The sequence below is a fragment of the Carcharhinus amblyrhynchos genome, chromosome 5, assembly GCF_965287045.1.
Source record: "Carcharhinus amblyrhynchos chromosome 5, sCarAmb.v2.hapA, whole genome shotgun sequence".
Classification (NCBI taxonomy): Eukaryota; Metazoa; Chordata; class Chondrichthyes; order Carcharhiniformes; family Carcharhinidae; genus Carcharhinus; species Carcharhinus amblyrhynchos.
In genome coordinates, this window is record NC_137328.1 from 98,988,400 (window position 1) to 99,013,974 (window position 25,575).

A 25,575-nucleotide genomic window follows, 5' to 3' on the forward strand; every position below is an offset into this window, starting at 1 on the left:
CCACTGTTATAATGTGGATTTACATTGAAGCCAGGCTGGTCAGATTTAAATAAAGCTATGAGATAAAATGTACACATGACTAATCCAAGGACACTTATCAATTAAAGGAAGTTTGAAAATGGTGCAACAGTCGAAGTGGAAAAAAATGCTGGTAAAAGTACACAACAGGTTAGGCAGCATTTGTGTAGAGCAAGAAACAGTTTCAGGTTTGTGACCTTTTACTAGAACTGAGAAAAAAATAAGAGATGCAGTAGATAGGCTGAGACTTAGACCTTCCTGTTGTCCTTTTTCTATGATGTGGAGAAGCTGGTGTTGGACTGGGGTAAATACAATAAGAAGTCTCACAACACCAGGTTAAAGTCCAACAGGTTTATTTGGTAGTAAATGCCACTAGCTTTCAGGGCTCTGTGGAGTGGGGAGTTCTAATCACAAACAGGGCATATAAAGGCACAAACTCAGTTTACAGCATGTCATTGATGAAGGCAAACATCTTGCCAAGGCCATCCCCACACCCCCACTTCTTGCCTTCAAACAACTGCACAACCTCAAACAGACCATTGTCCACAGCAAACTACCCAGCCTTCAGGAGAACAGCGACCATGACACCACATAACCCTGCCACAGCAACCTCTGCAAGACATGCCAGATCATCAACACAGATGCCATCACCTCATGTGAGAACACCATCCACCAGATACATGGTACATACTCTTGCAACTTGACCAATGTTGTCTACCTGATACGTTGCAGGAAAGGATGTTCTGAGGCATGGGAGACCATGCAGGCACTATGACAACGGATAAATGAACACCGCTCGACAATCACCAAGCAAGGCTGTTCTCTTCTTGTTGGCAAACACCTCAGTGGTCACAGGCATTCAACTTCTGATCTTCGGGTAAACGTTCTCCAAGGTGACCTTCACGACACACGACAGCGCTGAGGCGCTGAGCAGAGGCTGATAGCCAAGTTCCGCACGAGGATAGCCTCAACCGGGATCTTGGGTTCATGTCACACTATTTGTAACCCCCATGACTTGCCTGGGCTTGCAAAATCTCACTTACTGTCCTGTCGGGAGACAATACACACCTCTTTAACCTAAGCTTAATGCTATCTCCACTCACATTGTCTGCACCTTTAAGACTTGATTAGCTGTAAAGATTCGCATTCTAAATCAGTATTCTGTAAGCTGTGTGTGTGTCTTTACATGCACTGTTTGTGATCAGAACTCCCCATTCACCTGACGAAGGGCCAGAGCCCCTAAGCTAGTGGCGTTGCTACCAAATAAATCTGTTAGACTTTAACCTGGTGTTGTGAGACTTCTTACTGTCCTTGTTCCACCCACACCTTGCTTTGTGTTAGGCTGTAAAACAGGAGAGATTAAATGACAGAGAGTTAGTTTCCCAAGGCCAAACCGAACACTGATGGGACAAGAAAAGAAACACAAACAACATGATTAGGCAAGTGTGCTGCTGACTGAAAGAATGCAAAACAAGCAAAGGAAAGGAAACAAAATGGGAGCACAAATGCTGGTCTGAAATTACTGAGCTCAATATGGAGTCCAGAATGCTGTAAAGTGTCTAATCGAAAGATGGAGTGCTCAGCCTCAGTGCAGTAAGAGCTCATTTTCTTTGCTATTATGGCCGTGTCAGTTTTTTTCCAAAGAGCCAGCCAATTAGTTTCAGACCTCTGCTTTTCCCCCTTAACATTGCAAATGTTTCTTTTTCTAGTATATATCCAATTTGCATTTGAAGGTTACTATTGAATGAATAATGAATCAGCTTCCATCAGTCTTTGTGACGACTTATTCTACAGTGTAAAAGTTGCAAGAATTTTTTTGCTAAAAGGAACAAAGGAAATTAGGCTTATCGTGCAGGATTAGCACAAATCTTTGGATGCCAAATCCATGTATTTTATGTGGGGTGTCACATGTCAGAACCGTTTGATTTGACAGAAGTTCAGCATCAACCATAAATATTTCTGTTCAGTCGGGTCAAACTCGCACACATTTTAAGGAGAAGCTTTACCACTGGCTGACTATACGGATAGTCAGAAGCTTTTCCCCCAGGGTGGAAGAGTCAATTACTAGGAGGCATAGGTTTAAGGTGCAAGGCTTAAAAGGAGATGTACGAGGCAATTCTCCCACCCCCACCCCCACACACACCCCCACACACACACACACAGGAGGTGGGTACCTGGAACTTGCTGCTGGGGGAGGTAGAGGAAGCAGAGATGATAGTGAGTTTAAGGGGCATCTGGACAAATACAGGAATAGGACGGGAATAGAGGGATATGGTCCCCGGAGGGGTAGAGGGTTTTAATTCAGTCATGCAGCGTGGTCGGTGCGGGCTTGGAGGGCCAAAAGGCCTGTTCCTGTGCTATAATTTTCTTTATTCTTTTTATTAATTATTCCATTACCTTACTAAAATAAATAAGACAGAAACGCAAGCAGCTTTCTATTCATATTGCAATGAGAACATCATTTCTGGATTTAAGACAGAAGATCAAAGCGCACAGATGTAGCAGGGCAAGAGCATAAACTTTACAGTTATATGTAGCACTGTTATAGATAAAGGTTACAGACTACATTGGAAGAAATATCCACTTATTGTTGCCTCTGCAGGCAAAGTTGAGCTACAGATCAGATTACATCACTGCAGTAGCATTTTAGCTACAAATATATCTCTCCGCTGACATGGGGTTATGATATTTCCCTTACATGCAGGTAGCATGGTGGCAGAGTGGGCAGCACAGCTGCTTCAGTGCCAGTCCCTGATTTGATTCCCAGCTTGGGATCACTGTCTTGTCAAGTTTACACATTCTCCCTTGTCTGCGTGGGTTCCCCCTGGGTGCTCTGGTTTCCTCCCACAGTCTGAAAGACATGCTGGTTAGATGTGTTGGCCGTGCTAAATTCTTCCTCAGTGTACCCGAACAGGCGCCAGAGTGTGGCGATTAGGGGATTTTCACAATAACTTTATTGCAGTGTTAGTGTAAGCCGACTTGGGACATTAACGAATAAACTTAAAACTTTTCTTTTTGCTTACAAACACAACTGATGAAGATTGAAGATGAGAGCAAGGTTTACAAAAAGCTCTTTCGGATGAATGAAACTGTTCAATGGGAAATGAAATGGATTTTTTGACAAATAACCGACTAAACTATTTGAGCAGTAGACTGGACTGAGGATCTTGAACTGCTCTTTCAGGCATTCATTTAATTTTGTGTGATGATTTATTTTCGATGACATGATTCTTCACACTTTAGTTTTTGCGTAACAATTACCGTACCTCATCTTTCCTTCGAACTGAATCCTCATATGTACAAATCAGCTGGTTCAAATTCTCAGTCTGACAGCTCATTTCTGCAATTTGAGCTTCATGTTTCATCCTTTCATCTTGTAATTCCTGTCTGTGCTGCTCAACAACCGACATCCTCCACTGGCGAATTTCAGATAGAACATCAGTCTTCAAAAATATTAGAATTTGATCAGTGGTTAAATTTTGAAAAAGCAGCAGCCTAGTTTGTACATTTATTCAAAAAGCATTTGAGAATCAAAATTACACTTGTACAGGTTATTTTACAACCTCCTTTACTTATTCAACGTATGTACTGGAAACTAAATATATTTAGGTTTATTTAGGTTTGCAGCAATAAAGTAAGATTGTGATTGCTTAAGATAGTACCATTGCCTCCACTACAAAACTCCCTGCAGATGTAACAGGTTTAATTTAAATTCCATTTGCTCTCTCTGCACACACTCCTTTGTGCAGCTGCTCATTACTTTCTCATTATGGGATATCACAAAGCTTAGTGCTCTGCTGTTTACAACCTATAGTAACTTAGATGAAAGATGATTGGATCAAGTGCAACCTTTCCAAGTTTGCTATGACATTATTAGGTGGGAAAGGATGCCAGAAGGCTGCGAAAGGATATAGACACATGACATGTGGGGAACAGCATGGTAATTGGAGTATAACATGGCAAAGTCTCAGAATAAAGAGCTTGTTATTTAGGGCTAAGAAATTGAGACACATTTTTCATTCAACACGGTTGTGAATAAACTAGAGAGCTGTAAATGCTCAGGTTGTTGGGCAAGTTGAAGACAGATCAATAGGTTTTTTTGGATAGAAAGATGGAAAATAGCACAGGAAGGTGTATTCAAGCTAGATGATCAGTCATGATCCAAGTGAGCGTGGAGCAGGCATGAATAATGCATTTCAACTTCCATTTTTAAGATTACGTTCTTTTACTTTCTCATTTAAATGGGAATTGTATACTTCCAAGCAATATTTTAAAAAAATTAAGATATACACACATTCACTACAGTCCAAATAATTCAAAATCCTTTCAAAACTAAAAATAGTCTAGGCTTGTTTTAAGAGTAATTCTCCACCAGCGCCTCAAAATTAAATAATTACGCCGAATTACTAACAACCTTAACTGGCTGAGTTTTATTCTCATGTCTAGTGTGTTACCAATTTGGTATTTGTAGACTATACTGAACTGAATACTGCAAACAAGTTGCAATAAGATGCAGTTTACAAAGGATTACTGAAGTGCCTTTGTCCTAACAATCAATAACGTAACCCTTTCACACAACTGAGTAATTCCTTCAATCTACTCAACGTTGTCACGTTAAAGTGATTTCATTTTTTTTAAACTTGTCATAATTCTTTCATAAGCAATTGATCATTGAATATGTTGCCAATAATGAGACACTCTTAATTTTACTGACCTTGAGGTGGTCACTAGCAGCGTTGAGTATATTTTCTACCTTGTCCAGATTCTCAGCTGGAATAGCTAACTGACATACAGGGTTGGACATTTCAGATTTCCGTGAAGCTGGCAAATGTGAAGGGGATCTTTCAAAAAAAGCAAGTGACCCAATAGGTAAGCCTGTATTTGAGAGCGATGAAACAGGAGTCCTGTGGGGAACCTCCTGATCTGCAAAGTGAAAACAGTGGAAGGTTAATTTCCAAGGATGACCTGTACTTTTAAAACACACAAATCTGCTAAAACTGAAAAAAAATATATACCCTAAGCAATAAAATTAGATAATAAACTGGGTGCCACACATGACTATTAGTCCTTAAAATAACTCAACCATTTTGCTGGGTCTATCAAAATTGAAGTTTCCAAATAATACCGAACTTGTGTACTACAAAATTCTTAAGTAAAAAAACACTACACTTCCACTGGGAAACAAAATTCAACTACACAAAAGGAATGCACATAGTCTACTAAAAAAAAACTTCATTGGGGATGCCTATTCAAGAGAATCCCACTGTATAAGTTTGCATTTTATAAACAGTGACATCACAAGTGCTAAACACATCATAATAGATATATATAGTAAAATACTAAACATTGACATCATAATATAATACAAGTTATCTTAACTAAGATAAAAGAATTTGGCTTCATTTGAATTAGTACCTATGAAGCAGTCAAACAGATTTGACTGATTTCAAATTTCTACTAAAGATACAGAACAACAACAATATGCTTTTAGTTAATTGGTGCCCATGCTGCAAATGTACCACTGGAGGTCGTCACACCATTGTTGATCATAATCCCAAGGACAACTGAAGAGATGGAAACAGTACCTATAGGCACAAAAAAAAACCCATCCAACTCTTTTGGATAGATTTCAACCCTATCGCTCATACACAAAACCTTCCTTGCTTCTTTAAACTCCTAGTAATAAGTTTATCATATTATAGCAACCTTGCTGCTCAAATACTTTCACTTGGTATACGTGCCATAGGCAGATTTACAATTTGAGCTAGAATTTGTATAATGTTTGCATGGAGCTGGTATAAACAATGATAAAAACATTCTACAAGACATGTATAAAACTGCTCGAGTTGAACTATAACTCTAGCAAATTTAAATGGAAGAAAATACATTAGCGGGTAAAGTATGTTCTAGCATTTAACTTTAAAGAGAGGAATTGCTAAATCAGAAAAGACAAATTCTATGTAATTCACCTCTTACCACACCAGTGCTGGCAAAATATAATAAAAAACTTTCAACAATCTTTTTGACTACTCTTTTGAAACTAAAGTGCTTGGAAATTGGAATAATTTAGGATTGGCTATTTTGTCAGGTGTACCATTTTCAAATAAGATGTTATGTTCCATCTGCTGCAAGAGATCCCCAGGGTCATTTTAAGTACAGCACAGGAACAAGCCCTTCAATCATGATGCCCTGGCTAAACTAAAAAAGCCTTTTATCTTACTCAGTCTGTATCCCACTGTTCATGTACCCATCCAGATGCCTCTTAAATGTTGTTAATGTGCTTCGACCACCACCTCTGGCAGCTCATTCCAGGCACCCACCACTCTGAAAAGCATCCACCGCATATCTCCCTTAAACTTTCTCTCTCACTTTGAGCCGGTACCCCCTTGTAATTGGAACAGTCAATGGCAGAAAGCCCGACTATCCACCCTGTCTATGCCTCAATTTTGTAGACAGCTATCAGGTCTCCCTTCAGCCTCCATCTTTCCAGTAAAAGGCAACATCCTGGTGACCTGTCTTTGCACTCTTTCCAAAGCGTCAATGTCCTTCTGGAAGTGTGGTGACCAGAACTGCATGCAATACTTTAAATGCAGCCTAACCAAGGTTTTAAGGAACAGGGAGCTCTCCAGCATCTAGACTAGCATTCTTTTTTAATCAAAACCACCAAAATCACTATTCATCAAGTTGTTTTTAACTTAAGGGAACAAGTGGTGCTCAAACTGGCTTCTGCAATGACCCAATAAGAATGAAGGGAGAGAAGAGGCTGGAGGAATCAAGATTACAACATAGAGAAAAATGCAGCACAGGTGATCAAGTCAGACATTGAGAACAGTTTTAGTTAAACCTCCTTAGATATCGAGGAGGCAGAGGGAACCATGGAATTTCAGGAAATGAGCAAAGGTTTGGCAGTCAATTACATGTAGAGGAAAGCTAGGCCAGAGCTTTGCTGGAGGCCTTCAAAGACAAAAGATTTGCTGGTAGTTTTTTTTTGAGGGGGAATGTATGGTTAGTTATGTGCAAAGGGATTCATTTAAAATGTCAGCTAGCAGGGGCACCATAAAAGCAAACTTTCCTAAAACAAAAATGCTTTGAGAAAGCAGAAAAAAAAGAGTTTATACTTACCTCCCAGAAATGGTTAAAATCTCGTAGGATACACAAAATTGTAAAATTCAATTTAATAAGGCTATTAACTTAAGATCCAATGCCAGGAAAAAAAAGTGATTAAAGTTGCTAGCTGGACATAAAAAAATCTCAACTGGTTCAAAGAAAAAAAATCAGCAACCTAGACTGGGCCAAGGTGCAATCAATTCAAGCCTACTTCTACTCAACACCTCAAAATTAGTGCCAGTGTTGGGAGAGAAGTTCCACAGAAAATTTTGTCTTTAATAAGCAGTCGTATCTATCAGCGAACATCCCAGACCCTAACCCCATTAGGGTATGTCCTAACCCACTGACAGAATAGATTTATGTATGGGGCACACTGGTACACAATTTGTAGTTGGAAGTTCTGAGAGCTCTGGTCCCATAAAAGATTCAGAATCAGGGCAAAACATTCAAAGGAAAATTATGTGGTGCTATGGCAAAAGAACATTGGAGTGCAGCCAACTGGCTAGCTCTTTCAAGGAGCTGCCACATTCTTTAGACAGACTTCTGTTGACTTGTTTACAAAAATACAATGAACATTGAACGTGAAGGCTCAGTTAGGGCACTGGAGAGTTACAAATTAGCCAGGAAGGAGCTAAAGAGAGAGTCAAGAAGAGCTAGAAGAGGACATGAGAAGACTTTGGCGGATAGGATCAAGGAGAACCCTAAAGCTTTCTATAGGTATGTCAAGAATAAAAGATTGGTTAGGGCAAGATTAGGGCCAGTCAGAGACAGTAGTGGGAAGTTGTGCGTGGAGCCTGAAGAGATAGGAGAGGCACTAAATGAATATTTTTCGTCAGTATTCACGTAGGAAAAAGTCAATGTAGTCGAGGAGAATACTGAGGTACAGCCTTTTAGACTAGGTGGAATTGAGGTACATAAGGAGGAAGTGTTAGCAATTCTTGAGAGTATGAAAATATATAAGTCCCCCGGGCTGGATGGGATTTACGCTAGGATTCTCCTGGGAGGCTAGGGAGGAGATTGCAGAGCCTTTGGCTTTGATCTTCAAGTTGTCATTGGCTACAGGTATAGTGCCAGAAGACAGGTATAGTCCCATAAAAGATTCAGAATCAGGGCAAAACATTTGCTGATTGCCAGCACTCAAGTGATGAATTAATGTGGTATAAAATGTCACCGAAAATGCAATAACCCTACAATCATTAGCTTGGCTCAGTTAGCAGCACTCTTGGACATGATTGCAGTTTTCAGCACCATATCAGGAGCTGTGCACACAGGCTAACATTCCAAGGCAACACAGAGGAAGTGCTGCACTGCAGGAAATATACTGGAAAAATGTTGGTCAAGCCAGTGTGAAAATGAATGCTTCAGATTAAAAATTTATTACACAATTTGACAAAATGCTACACTTCTTCCAATGATCTGGCCAACATTCCACCCTCAATCAATACTACCAAAATATGCATATTACAGCAGGCCATTCATTGTGGTGCTATTTGCAGGTTGCTGCTTGCATAGAATGTTTACATAACAACCACAACTCTAAAAAAAATGGTAAAGTTATAAATGAAAGTACTAATCTAGCTTGCCTGTTCATTTATTCTGAACTTTGCTGCTGAAGTTTTAAGACCTCACCAATATTATGCTCTACTTATTATCTCCCAGCAGCATAAATGTGGAATAAATAACACTTAGAAAGTGATGAAATGATAAGTTACTTTGGAAAAACATATCTTAGATTTAGTATCAAAACAGCAAGTAAATAAAAGGTTTTGAAACTTCATTTGTTTAACATCTGCAACTTCTGAAAGACATTTTGGGAATTTAACTAAAGAAAAACAAATGATAGGCTTTAGAATATTTAAAATGATCAGTCTGTGATAATTTATGAAGTAATAAATAATCCTGAATGTGCAAGTTTTTAAACTAAAAAGTTTTGAACTTTAATGTGCAAGTTTTTAAACAAGAAATAGTCTCAAACTCACCACAATACTTTATGAAAGTGGCTGGTATTTCACAGCTTTCAACACCCAGTACCTCAATGTTAGAACATTACAGCGCAGTACAGGCCCTTATGCCTATCCACTGACCATTTGAACGCCCTTAAAGTTGGCGAGTCCACAAATGCAGCAGGCAGGGCATTCCATGCCATTACTACCCTTTGAGTAAAGGACCTACCTCTGACATCCATCCTATAATTACCACCCCTCAATTTAAAGCTATGTCCCCTCATGTTAGCCATCACCATCCGAGGAAAAAGGCTCTCACTGTCCACCCTACCTAACCCTCTGATCATCTTGTATGCCTCAATTAGGTCACCTCTTAACCTTCTTCTCTCTAACGAAAATAACCTCAAGTCCCTCAGCCTTTCCTCATAAGACCTTCCTACCGTACCAGGCAACATCCTGGTAAACCTCCTCTGCACCCTTTCCGATGCATCTTTCTTATAATGCGGCGACCAGAACTGTACGCAATACTCCAAGTGCGGCTGCACCAGAGTTTTGTACAGTTGCAACACGACCTCACGGCTCTGAAATTCAATCCCTCTACCAATAAAAGCTAACACACTGTACGCCTTCTTAACTTTATCAACCGGGGTGTCAACTTTCAGGGATCTATGCACATGTACCCTGAGATCTCTCTGCCCGTTGACACTACCAAGAGTCCTTCCATTAGCCCTATATTCTGTACTCCTGTTACTCTTACCAAAGTGAATCACCTCACACTTTTCTGCATTAAATTCCATTTGCCACCTATCAGCCCAGCTCTGCAGCTTATCTATGTCCCTCTGCAAACTGTAACATCCATCCTCACTGTCTACAACTCCTCCGACTTTGGTGTCATCAGCAAATTTACTAACCCATCTTTCTACATCCTCATCTAGGTCATTTATAAAAATGACAAATAGCAGTGGCCCCAAAACAGATCCCTGAGGAACACCACTTGTAACTGAACTCCAGGTTGAATATTTCCCCATCAACCACCACCCTGTCTTCTATCAGCTAGCCAATTCCTGACCCAACCTGCTAAATCACCCTCAATCCTATGCATCTGCATTTTCTGCAGTAGCCTACCAGGGGGAACCTTATCAAATGCTGTGCTAAAATCCACATACACCACATCAACTGCCTTACCCTTATCCACCTCTTTGGTCAACTTTTCAAAAAAACTCGATAAGGTTTGTGAGGCATGACCTACCCTTCACAAAACCGTGTTGACTATCCTTAATGAATTTATTTTTCTCTAGATGATTATGATTCTTTCCAAAACTTTGCCCACAACAGAAGTAAGGCTGACCAGTCTATAATTCCCAGGATGGTCTCCACTCCCCTTCTTGAGCACAGGGACAACATTTGCTAAAAAATTTTGTTAAAAAGCTCTCACATTGGGAATTTATACCTTCTGGTGGTTTTTCTATTGTTGCTGAATCAGGTCTGTCTGGGGTCATTACTGTGTCTGCAGTCTGCTGTCTTACAAGCTTCTCACGTCTTTCTTCTGAAATTATGCCTGTTTGAACACAAATTCATCTATTAATTCTTATGGATAATTTGCATTTCTAGTCTTTTTGGTACAGTGTTTGTAGAACTTCAGTGAATGTAACATGTTAAAAAAGGACTTTAAACGGACATAGTGGATCCCAACATCTCCATTCTGTTCTTTACAAGGCCAAACTCTTCATACAATAAAGTGGTAGCGTTGGCTCCAAAACACTTGGGAAGTTCAGTGATTCTGAAAACCATGATATAAATGCAAGTCTTTTTTCAATTTTCCTCTTGCATTTTTAAAGGTCTTGATATTGAAGAATGGGTGTGTGGTTCTAGAATTGACTAACTTCAGGGTGGGGGAAAGGAAATAGCACTGTCTTTTGTTTTGGAAGCATACTACCTGATTAGCAGGCTTGGGAGCAAAAATGCCGTGATATGCTTGTACAGCCAGAACATTTCCAATGCAGTGGCTGCAGTATGGAAGCAGGTCACAGGCGTGCTTCATTTATCGTCAGCTTAGGGAATGACAAAGAAGGTGAAGAATTGGTCTGAACGTCTTCATGAGTGATGGAGAAATACAATGAGTGGCTATTCAAGTGATTCCTTCTAGAAGTGTTCATGTGCGAGGCCATGATAGTGATTGGCTTTGATCTTGGTTGAACAGTCTGATGATATCTACATTCAAATTTTCATTTAAGCATACTAAGGATGCCTCTTCAACTGTAACTCAACATTTATTTTCAGAAAACAGTATATTAAACTAACATTGCAACTGAATTAGTAATCAGACTTTTGCTACACAAACAGTAATCAATATAACATGTATAACAATTATGCAAACAAATGTTACAATCAAATTTATCTAGTTGGTACAGGTTAGTATAGAGAAAGATTTCAAAAGCATATATTTTTGACAGAAAAATTTCAGTTAATAGCTTGCTACAAAGAACACATCTAATCAAACTGTAAAGATGAAACAAAATAATACTGACAGTTAGAAACAATTCTTAATTCTAACAAGAATCTTAGAAGATAGCTTGCAAGAGAGAACAATAAAGACTGATGGGATGAAAACTAATTTTGGTTCATTAGCAAAAGTAGCTTGGACAGGCTCAATGCTGAATAAATAGCACTAAGACAGAACTGAGTAAACCATAAATGTGTAGGAAATAGGCCCAGTCAAGCTAATTGTACAGCAGTAGATGCTCATCTGTTGCTGCAATCATTAAAGATGACACTTATGACCTACATTTACACACTATAAGTGAATTCACTGATGCAGACTACTTCCTGTGGTGCACATTATTGCTATTCTAAATGGAAAACATTGACGTAGTAAAAGGTAAACTCATAAAGGATCAATTTCCAACTCGAATTAAAGTATGGATTTACATCTGGTCTTTGGAGAGGTGATGGCTTAGACGCATTATTGCTAGATTATTAATCTAGAAACTCAGCTAACGCACTGGGGACTGGGATTCAAATCCTGCCACAGCAGATGGTGGAATTTAAATTCAAGAAAGAATATCTGGAATTAAGAATCTCCATTCATTGACTCTGTCTACGCTTCCCACTACCTCAGCAAAGTGGCCAGCATTATTTAAGGACCCCATGCACCCTGGACATTCTCTCTTCCACCTTCTTCCATTGGGAAAAATGTACAAAAGTCTGAAGGCATGTACCAGCTGACAAGAACAGCCTTTTCCCTGCTGCCATCAGACTTTTGAATGGACCTATCCTGCATTCAGTTGATCTTTCTCTACATCCTAGCTATAAGTCTAACACTACATTCCAGACATTTGTTTTTCTCTATGAACAGTATGCTTTGTCTGTATAGTGTGCAAGAAACAATACTTTTCACTGTATCCTAATACATGTGATAATAAATCAAATGATCATGAAACCATTGACAATCGTCAGAAAAACCCATTTGGTTCACTGATACCCTTCAGGGTCAGAAATCTGCTGTCTTTACTTGGTCTGGCCTACATGCAATTCCAGAGCCTCACCAATGTTGACTCAACTGCTCTTGGGCAACTAAGGATGGGCAATAAATGCTAGCTAGCCAGTGACGCCCGTGTCCCAACGAAAACAAAAGTTACACTATACCTATAGGACGTAACTTTTGTTCTCAGAAATAACACAAATTTCTTATTTCAGCATTGAAGTAGGGTGGCAAAACCTCATATATATACTTTGTCCAGGTCTGTCCCCCGACTAACAGGGGAGGAAGAGGTATCTAGATAGCAGAAGCAATTTGCAATTTTTTTTCCCTTGCTATTGCCTCAGTTGTATATAAGCACATAGGATGCAAAATGAAATCAATTAACTCTTGAAAATGAAAAGAGTATGAAAAAATGGATGATTTAGGAGGCAATCAGTATAACTTTCAGACTTGGCTGGATGTCTTGAACATTTACGAATTTGTCCCCCAACAAACCAAGCTCCAGAAGCTGTCAAAAGTAATTGCACAGGTAGAATTATTTCTTAAGAACAGCACTTGAAGTAACTTCTCTCCTTTATTGTACAATGGCAAATCTTGTTTGTGTGACAGAAATAATGTCTATTTATAAAGCATCTTGTGTTATACCCTGTTGATAATAAATGAATTATGGTTGATGTAGAGGAACTCCCATTGTAATAGAGATATGGGGTAGCCAAAAATAATCAAGTCAAGTCCTACAAATAGCAACTTGATCAAAGGCAGATTAGCTGGTAATTTATGTTAGTTAAGGGCAAAAACTTGGCCAAGAAACTAGGAAAATTTATCTGCTCTTCAAATTGTGCTGCGTCACGCACAGTGAATACATGTCCTTTTTATACCTTTAAGCAGGAGCTGCATTCAGTATATAAGATTTTCTGGAACTCTCTTTTTTATTAAGAATGGACATGAACAAGACTGTAAGATGGCTGCTGGAAGTCAAGTAACTTTTGCAATTCCTGCATACACAAAGCAGTCTCTGTCCTTCTGAATTGAATGACTATGGATTGTGAGCACAATGGAATTGGTGAATTTACACCACCACTGTTTATGGTTTACCCAAAACTCAAAGTCAAATGGCTTCCATACTTGCATGGAAAGGGGGCAGGGCAGTACAGTGAATGTTCACTAACTTTATTCTAATGATAAGCAAGTTGCCCTGTGATGAAACATAGGGTAAATTGGGTTTATATTCTCTGGGATTCAGAAGAATGAGGGGCTCTCTTAATAAAACCTACAAAAATCTGAAAAGGAGTGGATGCCAGGAGCTTATTTCCATTGGCCATGGAATCTAAAACATGAGGGTGGAGTCTCAGGATATAGGGTTGATCATTTACGACTGAGGGAAAAAAAAATCTTCACTCAAAGAATTGTGAATCTTTGAAATTCTCTACTGCAGAGGATTTTGGATGCTCAAATACACTTAAGACTGTGACAGACAGCTTTTTGGGGTCTGAGAAATTAAGGAATTTGGGAAGCAGGTTGAAACTCACGATCAGCCATGACTTTACTGAATGGCAGAGCAGGTACAAGTGGGCCACATGCTCTACTCTTGCTTGTATTTCTTATGCTTCAGATTTCATGTCTCAAAGTTTAAAATTTAACAAAAGAGCACTGCAGGAACCAGCTAACCAGTGAGAGAGACTGATTGATCCATTCTTTATTGTATAGCGATGGCTTCCAGCTTTGAACCACTCTGGGTGGACAATACAAGTACCGATCATGTGACCAAAATTGGCTACAAAACTATTGACCCAAGAACCCAAAACTGGTCAGTCTACATAGCTCAGCAGCAGAAGGCAACAATTGATAAAAGCCCTTTTAAACCCAGAGACTACTACATCCAAGTTCTCCCCAGTCATTTCTTTTCAAAATTCCACCAGAACTTAGCCTCCTGGTAAGAAAATCCCAAGTATTGCATTTTATTTGCTTTGTCACATGTATTGGTATACAGTGAAAAGTATTGTTTGTGTGCTGTACAAACCATACTGTACATACAGGAGGGAGTGCAGAATGGTAGAATGTAGTGTTACAGTCATAGCTAGGGTGTAGAGGAAGATCAACAATACAACGTAGATCCATTCAAAAGTCTGATGGCAGCTAGAAGAAGATGCTCGAGTTGGTTGGTACGCGTCCTCAGACTTCTGTATCTTTTTTCTGATGGAAGAAAGAGGGGGAGAAAACGTCCAGGGTGCGTGGAGTCCTTGATTATGCTGATTGCTTTTCTGAGGCAGTGGAAAGTGTAGACAGTGTTAAATGGATGGGAAGCTGGTTTAGAGTGATGGATTGGGCTTCATTCACCTTTTGTAGCTTACTGTGGTCTTGGACAGAGCGAGAAAGAGCCATACTAAACTGATATAACCAGAAAGAAAGCTTTTTGTGGTATATCTGTAAAAGTTGTTAAGTGTCATATCTGACATGCCAAATTTCCTTTGTCTCCTTAGAAAGTAAAAGTCTGGGTGGGCTTCCTTAACTACAGTGTTAACATGCAGGACCAGGGCAGGTTGTTGGTGATCAGGATACCTTAAAAACAAAGATCTCAATCCTTTCTATTTTATCGCCATTGATGTAGACAGGGGCACGTCCTCCACCATGCTTCCTGAAGTCAATAACTATTTCCTTTGTTTTGCTGGCATTGAGGGAGAGATTGTCATCGCACCAGTTCAGATTTCCTCTCTCTTCCCTGTAGACTGTCACATTGTTTGCGGTCTGATCCACTACAGTAGTGTCATCAGCAAACTTGAAAGTTGAGTTGGAGGGCAATTTGGCCGTAGACATAGGTGTATGAAGAGTGTAGTAAGGGCCAGAGAACAGCCTTGTGGGCACTGGTGTTGAGGATGATTGTGGAGGTAGTGTTGCTTATCTTTACTGATTGTGGTCTGTGGGTTAGAAGTTTAGGATCCAGTTGCACAGGAAGAAGCCAAGCCAAGCCCCAGGCCACTGAGGTTGGAAATGGGTTTTGTAGCAATAATCATGTTGAAAACTGAGCTGCAGTTAATAAATAGGAGTCTTTGTTATCTTGGTGTTCTTTGTTGAGTGTAGGGCCAAGGAGATGGTGTCTCCTGTAGACCTGTTATGGCGGTAGGTTAAGCGTAGCAGATCCAGGCAATGTGGAAAGCAGGAATTGATTCGTGTCTTCACAAACCTTTTGAAGCATTTCATAATGATGGATGTCACAGCCACCAGCTGATAGTTATTAAGGCACTCTCTTTCTTTGGTACTGGGATGATGGTTGCCTTCCTGAAACAAATGGGGGCCTCAGTTTAGCGTAAAGGTGAAAATGTCTGTGAATCACCAGCTGGTCTGCGCAGGATCCGAGTACTCATCTGGGTACCCCAACCAGGTCAGTTGCTTCCCGTGGGTTGGCTTCTGCAACGGTAACCTCAGATACAGGTTCGTCTGAGGCTTCTGGGGTGGAGGGCATGCTCTCACTGACCTCTTGCTCAAAAACAGACAGAATGCATTGAGTTCACGGGTTAACAGTTTCTTCCATTGGTGCTCACGATTTTAAATGCCTTCATTTATATTTCATGGTCTGCCAAAAAAACATCTATTTGGGGAAATCCTGCTACACACATACCATCTTTTGAGTGAACAGCCTTCAGCAGGCCCACAATGACTTTTTTCCTATGACAAGCTAAATACGTAAACCAAGAATAATATTTTGTTTGCAACTTGCAAAAACCATCCTCTTGAACTCTAACGTGCAAAAGAGAAAGTGATGAAGCAATTAGATTTTGCGGGTGAACGTGAATAATCTTTCGCTTAAACTCACAAAAGTTGCCTGCTGATTATTTAAAAATGGACTTGGATTGAGAAATATTCCTAACTTCTTTTCCAAAACACATTGATTACTTCTCTTCCATCCCTGGTGGCACAGTAGTTAGCACTGCCGCCTCAACACTAGGGACCCGGGTTTGATTCCCAGCTTAGGTCATGGTCTGTTCGGAGCCTGCACTTTCTCCCAACGTCTACTTGGATTTCCTCCAGCAGTTTAACCTACCTGACGAAGGAGCAGCAAGCACTCCGAAAGCTACTGGCTTCTGCTACCAAATAAACCTATTGGACTTTAACCTGGAATTGAGACTTCTCACTGGATTTCCTCCCACAGTCTGAAAGACGTGCTGGTTTGGTGCACTGGCCATGCTAAATTCTCCTTCAGTGTACAGGAGTGTGGCAATTAGGGGATTTTCATTAACTTCATTGGTGTTAATGTAAGCCTATTTGTGACACAAAAATTTTAGATATGGGTTGTTTTATATCCATCTCCAAACGAAGGGACCGAGTATTTCATCAGAAAAATGGCACCTCTAAACAGTGCCAGGCATCAGCAGAAAAAGTGCAGTAAACCTACTGAGTCCACTTAGATAATGTATTCAAGTGGATACATTATGGGGCTCAAACTCAACCTTCTGACTCAAACAAAAGCGTTACCACTGTGCCAAGTCTGACACCTTTGACTTCACACGAAGGTTGAATACGATAAAGATTAAGTTTCTAATGACTTTCTTTATTGGTGCAGGTTTAAAAGCTTTGGAAAGCACTGGGACTGAAACATCTTCACCTGCAAAATGCTGAGGAGAACGGTCACCCGCCATTGTACTCGAATCTTTGCCGCCTGTTACAAGTTTTGTTACGCAATGTGATGTTTTGGGGACGCCAGACTCCCACTTTGGAGTTACTACAGCATAACGTAGCAGCTCTTCATACTCGTCCTTACAGGCAGAAGGAGAAATAAACATGTTTAGCACTTTAAGATAATAACCTATTACTTCAAAATAATCACATCTGACGCATTCATCACAGAAAAGGCTCGGCAGAATTAAATAAGGAAGCAAAATACTGCAAATTATTCAAATAGGAAATAGTGTAGAGAAAGAATTGGAATTTTTCAGGTCAATGACATCTCATTAGTTATTTTGATCTTAAATATGAACTTTACTTCCAACTCCAAAGATGCTGTCTGATTTCAGTATTTCCAACACTTGTTGGTCTTAAATGATACATCTGCTAATTTTAGTAAATTTTAATCTCAGACTCATTTGAAAACCAAAGTACCTTGCATTTTGACACCACAAGGACACTGCTACAAATGGGCAAATCATTTTATAAGAGTCAGCTTTGGTTTCTGGTGTTATAATTTCCAAAATATTTCAAAACTAGATCAGCTAAGACAACATTACCATCAAATGCACATTTATCATAGAAAGAAACTTAACAAAAACAAAATGTGCAGTGTCAGCAAGTGTGCTATTATACCCCCAAATAATATTGTTTTTCATAACTCAGATGAATAACCTGTTATTGCCCAATTTACATTTTGCCAAAGCTGAAAGTTCCATCTGTAGCATTGCCCAACATCCGGTCAAACTTCCTGTAATGCCTGAAATTAATACCATACTGCTTTAGCACATCTATGAGACTTCAAGTCACCAGCTTAACAGAAGGAGAATTCTATTTTAAACTCAAGACTGGAAATTAAAAGCTGATTGCCAGTTTATGGGAACAATGATGAAATTTTACTGATCAAAACTTTGTGAAGTTTTGGAGACATCAATTTGCACTCAAAGCTAACATTTATACAATATCACAAGTAAACGATGTGGCAGACAGTATTGCCACAAAATGGGAAGCTCATGTTTCAAAGGTTCCTTAGGTTTACTAGAATGATTCCAGAGTGAGGAATTGTAGCTGCAAGCTAACGTTGTTGTTCTTGGGAGAAGGAGATCAAGTAGAGGTTTGATAGAAGTGGACAGATTATGACAGGTTTGGATTATGATGTGGGTATGCCGGCGTTGGACTGGCGTAAACACAGTAAAAAGTCTGACAACACCAGGTTTTAGTCCAACCTATTTATTTGATAATATACTCACAAGCTTTCGAGGGACACCCTCTTCGTCAGGTCACCTGACGAAGATGGTGTCCCTCGAAAGCTTGTGAGTATATTATCAAATAAATAGGTTGGACTAAAACCTGGTGTTGTCAGACTTTTTACTAGGTTTGGATTATGCAGAATAAGAAAAGCTGTTTACATGACCTGACGAAACAGGATCAGGGATTCAGTAGAGAGAGAGAGATGCAGGAAGAGAGGGGAAGAACATTCAAAAATAATAATTGTTAACGACCCAGAACTCTGCCTGAGGGGGCTGTGGAAGTGGAGATGATGCCCCATTTCAAAGCAAATTGGATGGGCACAAGGGAAAAGCTTGTAGTGCTCTGGGGATAAAGTGGGAAATAAGAGTGACTAGGTTGCTCTGCAGAGATCCATTATGGTCTTGATTCTATGCCGTAATGGCTTTATGACCAAGTCCCATTTACCCACACATGCTGACCTACATTGGTTTCCAGTTGGATGTCACGACTGAAAAAAAAATGCACATCCTCGTTTTCAAATGTTTCCATGCCCTTGCCCCTCCTAATGTATGTAACTTCCCATCCTCCTGCCACCACAACCATCTTATGTTCGTGGTCCTCCAATTTTAGAGTCCTAGATTTTAAATCTCTCCACTGTGCTTTCAAAAAAAATCTCTTGCGTCTTTGCGATGAGCCTCAAAACCTCCCTCTGATCAAGTTGTCATCTGGCCACACATCTCCTACTGTGACTCAGCACCTTTCTTTTGATAACATTGTCCTGTGAAATGCTGGAGGATGCTTTAATATGTTCCAAATAAATGTGGGCAGTTGTGTACCTTAGTGCCTTTCACTTTTCCATTGCAAAACAAGGCAAAAGTCTTCTACCCTGCTAATCCCCCTGACCCTATGGTCAATTTATCATAGCCAATCAACCTAACCTGCACATCTTTGGACTGTGGGAGGAAACCAGAGCAACCTCACATAGATGTGGGGAGAATGTGCAAATGGCACACAGTCACCTGAGGCCGGAATTGAACCCAGGTCTCTGGCACTATGAGGCAGCAGTGCTAACCACTGTGCCACCACCGTACCGTTCTGGAGTCAGAGGTACAAGAGGCATTTTGACTTATATTTTTGAATTTGTGTTGGAGGCAGCAGTGCTAGCTACTATGCCACCAGTATTGGAAGAGAAGTAATCAAATGTGTTTTGGAAAGGAAGTTAGGAATATTTTTCAATCCAAGTCCATTTTTAAATAATCAGCAGGTAACTTTTATGAGTTTGAGCAAAAGATTATTCACATTCACCCAGAAGTCTAAACAGTTTGTTGAATTCAACACTACCAACAAGCTAACAATGTTTTACTTCCTATCACTGAAATAGAACAGCTCAAAATTCCAAGATAAAAGTAAAAGTGTCTCTTGTACCTCTGACTGACTCCAGAATGGCATGGTGGCACAGTGGTTAGCACTTCTGCCTCACACCGCCAGGGACTTGGGTTTGATTCTGGCTTCAGGTGACTGCGTGCAGTTTGTACATTCTGCCCACATCTGCACGAGTTTCCTCCAGTGTTCTGGCTTCCTCCCACAGTCTAAAGATGCATGGGTTAGGTTGATTGGCCATGATAAATTGACCATAAGGTCAGGGGGCTCAGCAGGGTAAATGTGGGGTTGCAGGAATAGGGCCTGGATGGGATTGTGATTGGTGCAGACTCAATTGGCCAAATGGCCTCCTTCTGCACTGCAGGGATTCTATGAATCTATATGAGAAAGGTTATAATGTTGCGCACCACAAAAAGCAATATATTTAAAGTGCATGGTAGATTTCCTTCTTTGAAAAGGAAATTTGGACACTACCCCAAGGAACTACACAGCAATGTTTCAGGGCTGAGATGATTGACTTTTGGTAACCACAATCATCTACCTTTATTCCAGGTATGACAAAAATCAGTGGAGTTGTTTTCCCATCTGATTCCTACTGACTTAATCAAGGACAGTCACCCAACTCACTCCTTCAGTTCAGCTCTTCTGTTCATGTTTGAACAAAGGCTGTAACTGAGGTCAGGAGCTGAGTAGCCCAGGCAGAAGCCAAACTGAACAACAGTGAGGTTGCTGATTAAATGTCATGTGATATCACCGTTAATGACCCTTTCCATTACTTTGATGGTTGGCAAGTAGACTGATGGGATAGTAACTGGCCAGGTTAGATTTGTCTGCAAAAGACAGGACAAGACATACTAGGGCTACTTTAGACATTTTTGGGTAGGTGGCAGTACTGTAGCTGCTTAGCTAGGGGTACAGGTAGTTCTGAAGCACAAGTCTTCAGTACTATTGCTGGGATGATGTCAGAGCCCATACCGTTGCAGAATCCAATGCCTTTAACCATTTCTTGATATCACATGCAATGAAATAAATTGGTTGAAGACCTTGCAGAAGGTGGAGATGGATCATGCACTTGGCACTTCTGGCTTTATGATGGTTGCAAGCAATTCAGCCTTGTCTTTGGCACTGCTGTGCTCCAATCATAGATGTGGATATTTGTTGGGCCTCCGCCTCCTCCTCCAGTTAGTTGTTTAATTTCTCATTGACATTCACAACGGGAGGTGAGAGGACTGCAAAGATTAGATCTGATTGGTTGCTTATGGGATCATTTAGCTCTATCGCATATTGGTTCAACTGTTGGGCATGCAAGCAATTGCGTTGTAGCTTCACCAGGCTGACATATTTTTAGGCATGCCTACTGCTGTTTGTGGCGTGTTCACTTGCACTCCTTATTGAACTAGATTTGATAGTAATGGTAGAGTGGGGGATATGCCATACCATGAGATGGACTGTGGTTGAATACAATTCTGTTATTGTTGATGGCCCACATCACCTCAGAAACCAGCTTCGAGTTGTTGGAATTGGTCAAAGTCTATCGCATTTAGGACAGCCAGTTGTGCCACACATTCCTCAAGATGAAGTTGGGACTTCATCTAAATGAGAACCGTGAAGTGATTACTGTTGCCAATACGGTCATGGAAAGATGCATCGGTGACAGCTAGTTTGTTGAGTACAAGGTCAAGTAGGTTTTTTTTCCTCTCGTTGGTCCTCTCACTACATGCCACAGACCCAGTTAACCAGCTATGTCCTTATAGGCTTGGCCAGCTCAAGTAAGTAGCGATGCTACAAAATCATTCTTGGTGATGGCCATTGTAATCTGTCACCCAAAGCAAGGTGATTAAGATAGCATTTGGCACACTTGCCTTCATTAGCCAGGCTTGTGTGATTCAAATGGCCATGGAGATGGGAAGGCTAAGTATTGATGAAACTTAGACACCAATCAGTCCGTCAGGTGTGTGCGTGAGAGAGAGAAGCCAAAAGTCTACAGTTTACTGCACAGGAATCTGGGCAGAAGCTCATACTTGGATTGAAAAGACCAATGAGTGAAGAGTTTAGCTTGCATTAGTGGGAGAAACTCCAGCTAAAAAACACAAATTATGAAAGACAGTTCTAAGGTTAAAAGTTTCAAAAGATTAGTCATAGTACAAAGCAATTCTAGCCCTCAGGCTGACCAGATCCACTACTATTCAGCCTATTGCGGCAACAGGTCCACAGAAGACACCCTACACTCAACCTTCAAACACCTGGACAACAAAAACACCCCTGTCAGGTTCCTACTTATTAACTATAGCTCAGCCTTCCACACCATTATTCCAACAAAACTCATCTCCAAACTCTGTGGCCTGCCTTCCTCTGGACTGGATCCTAGACTTCCTAACCATAGGCTGCAATCAGTAAGGATAATTAACAACACCTCCTCCAAGATAATCCTCAACACTGCTGCCCCACAAGGCTGTGTCCTCAGCCCCTTACTATACTTCTTATATTCCTCTGAATGTGCTGCCAAATTCCCCTCCAACTCCATTTTCAAGTTTGCTGATGACACCACTGTGATGGGTTGGATCTCAAAACAACGACGAGACAGAACACAGGAAAAAAGATAGAGAATCTGATGAATTGACGCAACACCATTAAATCACTCTTTCAATGTCAGCAAATCAAAGGAAATAGCCAATCTCAAGAAACATAATGGAGGACATGTTCTTGTCTACATCAACAGGGATGAAGTGGAAATGGTCAGGAGCTTCAAGTTTCTAGGTCACCAACCACCTGTCCTGGTCCCCCTCCATTCCAACACTATAGTTAAGAATGTCCAATGCCTCTACTTCCTCAGGAGGCTAAGGAAATTTGACACGTCTGCTAGGACTCCCACTAACTGATACAGGTGCATCATAGAACACATTCTTTCTGGTTGTATCACAGCTTGGTATGGCTCCTACTCCATCCAACACCACAAAAAACTACAAAGGATCATGAACGTAGCCCAGTCCATCACGCAAACCAGCCTCCCATCCATCGACTGTCTGTGCTTCCTGCTGCTTTATAAAAGCAACCAACATAATCAAGGACCTCACACACCACAGGCATACTCTCTTCTACCTTCTTTCATCAGGAAAAATTTAACCAAAGTCTGAGATCACGTACCAACTGACTCAAAAACAGCTTCTTCCCTGCTGCCATCAGACTTTTGAATGGACCTATTTCATATTAAGTTGTTCTTTCTCTACATCCTAACAATGTCTGTAACATTACATTCCGCACCCTCTCCTTTGCTACTTACGGTATGCTTTGTCTGTATAGCGTGCAAAAAAAAGTACTTTTCACTGTATAACAGAACATGTGACAATAATAATTCAAAAAGTTACCAGGCTAGAAAAGAGAAAGAATGGAATTCAGCTCTCAGGAGATAAGTATCACTTGAGTCTGGGAAAATTGAATGTCTACTTAAAGAACAATGTAAGGTATACCTGTGAAATGGTGTTTTCATTGTGTTTAAACTAAAATGGGGCTTATTTTCTGAAGTATAAGCTGCCTACCAAAAAAGTGTTTTGCCACTACGTTCTTAGTCTGTTTCTCACAGTAGAAGTCTAAAAATGTGAAATCTCATTATGGATTCCAGCTGTTTACTGGAAGCTCAAATTTCTTTTTGAAAATTATCAGTCTCTGTAGGAATCAAAGCTTTTGCAAGTAGTGGAGAGATACAGAACCAGAGGGCAAAGATTTAAAAGTAACCAGCAAAAGCAGTAGCAACATGAGAAAAGTGCTCTCACAAAACAAATGGTTTGGACATCGAATGCAGAGACAGGGTCAACTGTAACTTTCAAATGGGAACTGGATTATCCAAAAAAAATGCAGGGCAATAGGGAAAATGCAGGGAAGTGGCACTAGGTGAACAGCTCTTTCAGAGGGCCAGCACATAAGGCCAGTCTACTCACACTTGAATATTGTCCAGGTCTTGCAGTAAGGGGACAGAAACAGGAATGGATACAAGTTATTTAAGCCCTGTAAACCTGCCAGTCATTAGATCAGGTAATTCCATATCTTGACTCAAATTACACACACTTATTTATCCCTTACTGCTATTACCTAAAACAATTTAAAAAATTCAAATAGATCATCGCTCACAGATTTTTTGAGTGAGATCTCCAGATTTCCACCCTCATGTAGAAAAGGTACTTTTTACTATATCCCTGCACAAGTAATGCCTCAATTGAATCTGCCTCTACCACACTTCCAGGCAGCTCTTTTCAGACCCAAACCACTTGCTGTGAAAAAACCTTTTCTCACATCATTTTTACTTCTTTTGCACATCCCTTTAAACTGTGCATGCTCATCCTTTATCCTTTTAAAAGCAGGAATAGTTTCTCCCTACCTACTCTGTCTAGCCCCCTCATGATTTTGAATATCTTCTCTCTTCAAGGAGAACAGTCTCACCCTCTCCAATCTATCCTTTTAACTGAACCATTCTTATAAACCTCTTCAGCATATTCTCCAATTAGTTCACATCCTTCCTACAGTGTAGCACCCAGAACTGTACACAATATTCCAGCTGAGGTATAACTAGTGTCTCGGGCAAGTTCAGTATAATATCCTTGCTCTTATACGCTATGGCCCTATTAATAAAGCCTAGAATACAATATGTTTATTATCTGTTCTCTCACCAGTCCTGCCACCTTCAATGATTAAGCACATACACACCCAGGTTTCTCTGCTCCTGCACCCCTTATTTTATATTTTCTGTCATGCTCTTCCTACCAGGATGCATCACCTCACACTTTGCTGCACCAAACTTCATCTGCCACCCATCTGCCCATTCCACCAACCTGTCTATTCCTTCAGGTTACAACACTTGCAAGTTTTGTGTCGTACACAAACTTTGAAATTGTCCCCTATCCATCAATATCTGGAGCATTAACTTATCAGGGAAGGGAAAGTAAAGGGCCCCATACCCAGCCCTGGGAAACACCAGAACAAACTTTCCTTCATCCTGAAAAATTTCCATTGATCGTTATTCTTTGTTTCCTATAATTCGGGCAATTTTGTATCCACGTCACTGTTGCTCCCACGAGCTAGAGCTTCTTGTTGAGGATCACTAACTCTGTTTCTCTCCACAGAAGTCAGAGTTTATCCAGCACTTTTCTCCCCCCAGATATTCTTTTAATACTATCGAGAGATAATCTTTGCCATGGCACTAGAGGTGGAATTCCCCAGTTCTTCTTTGAAGAGTGCCTTGTGATTTTTAACATCAATCTCAGGATGGATGGATGCCTCAGTTTACAGGCAACATCTCTGACACTCAATGTTCCTTGAGTATTGCATCAAGTGTCAGCCTGGATTCTGTGAAGTCTCTGGACAGATGTTAAATCCACTACCTTTTGACTCAAGTGAGGACACATATCAAAAGAATGCAAAATTAAATGTGATGTATCACACCAACTCCATTTACAAACACAGCTTGTATTGGGTAATCACAACCAAACTACACTGGGATGAATATGCCTGGAGAACCGATCAAAAGATAACTGTTCAAATTTCAGCTCCACTTATTGATGATTTCTATGTTTTATGACAGTTGGCACCAAGTAATAACATACTGTTATCTAGTGCTTTCAAGCTGCAGGAAAAATATCCCATTATCTTTCATTTATGAATACAGTTGTGCAAATTCATGTAGACAACTGACTGAATCACAATGTCTTATTCCTCATTGAAGAGATATTGCCAGTAGCACCAGAGTTAATGCTCAGAGCAGACATG

At 40.3% G+C, this 25,575-nt stretch overlaps 1 protein-coding gene across 3 annotated transcripts in view; it reads right to left on the minus strand.

Moving 5' to 3' along the window:
- Positions 1 to 25,575, minus strand: part of poc5 (POC5 centriolar protein homolog (Chlamydomonas)) — an 86,800-nt gene that overhangs the window by 52,413 nt on the left and 8,812 nt on the right. For 2 of the 3 annotated variants that reach the window (XM_080189308.1, XM_080189307.1), the window contains exons 2-4: positions 10,519 to 10,626; positions 4,733 to 4,941; positions 3,285 to 3,461 (exon numbers count right to left, since the gene is read on the minus strand). In XM_080189308.1, the coding sequence (XP_080045434.1) occupies positions 3,285 to 3,461; positions 4,733 to 4,941; positions 10,519 to 10,567 (435 nt within the window). In that variant the 5' untranslated portion in view covers positions 10,568 to 10,626. Of the gene's footprint in view, positions 1 to 3,284; positions 3,462 to 4,732; positions 4,942 to 10,518; positions 10,627 to 17,149; positions 17,301 to 25,575 lie in introns of all 3 variants that reach the window. The other variant, XM_080189306.1, reaches the window with a different exon arrangement.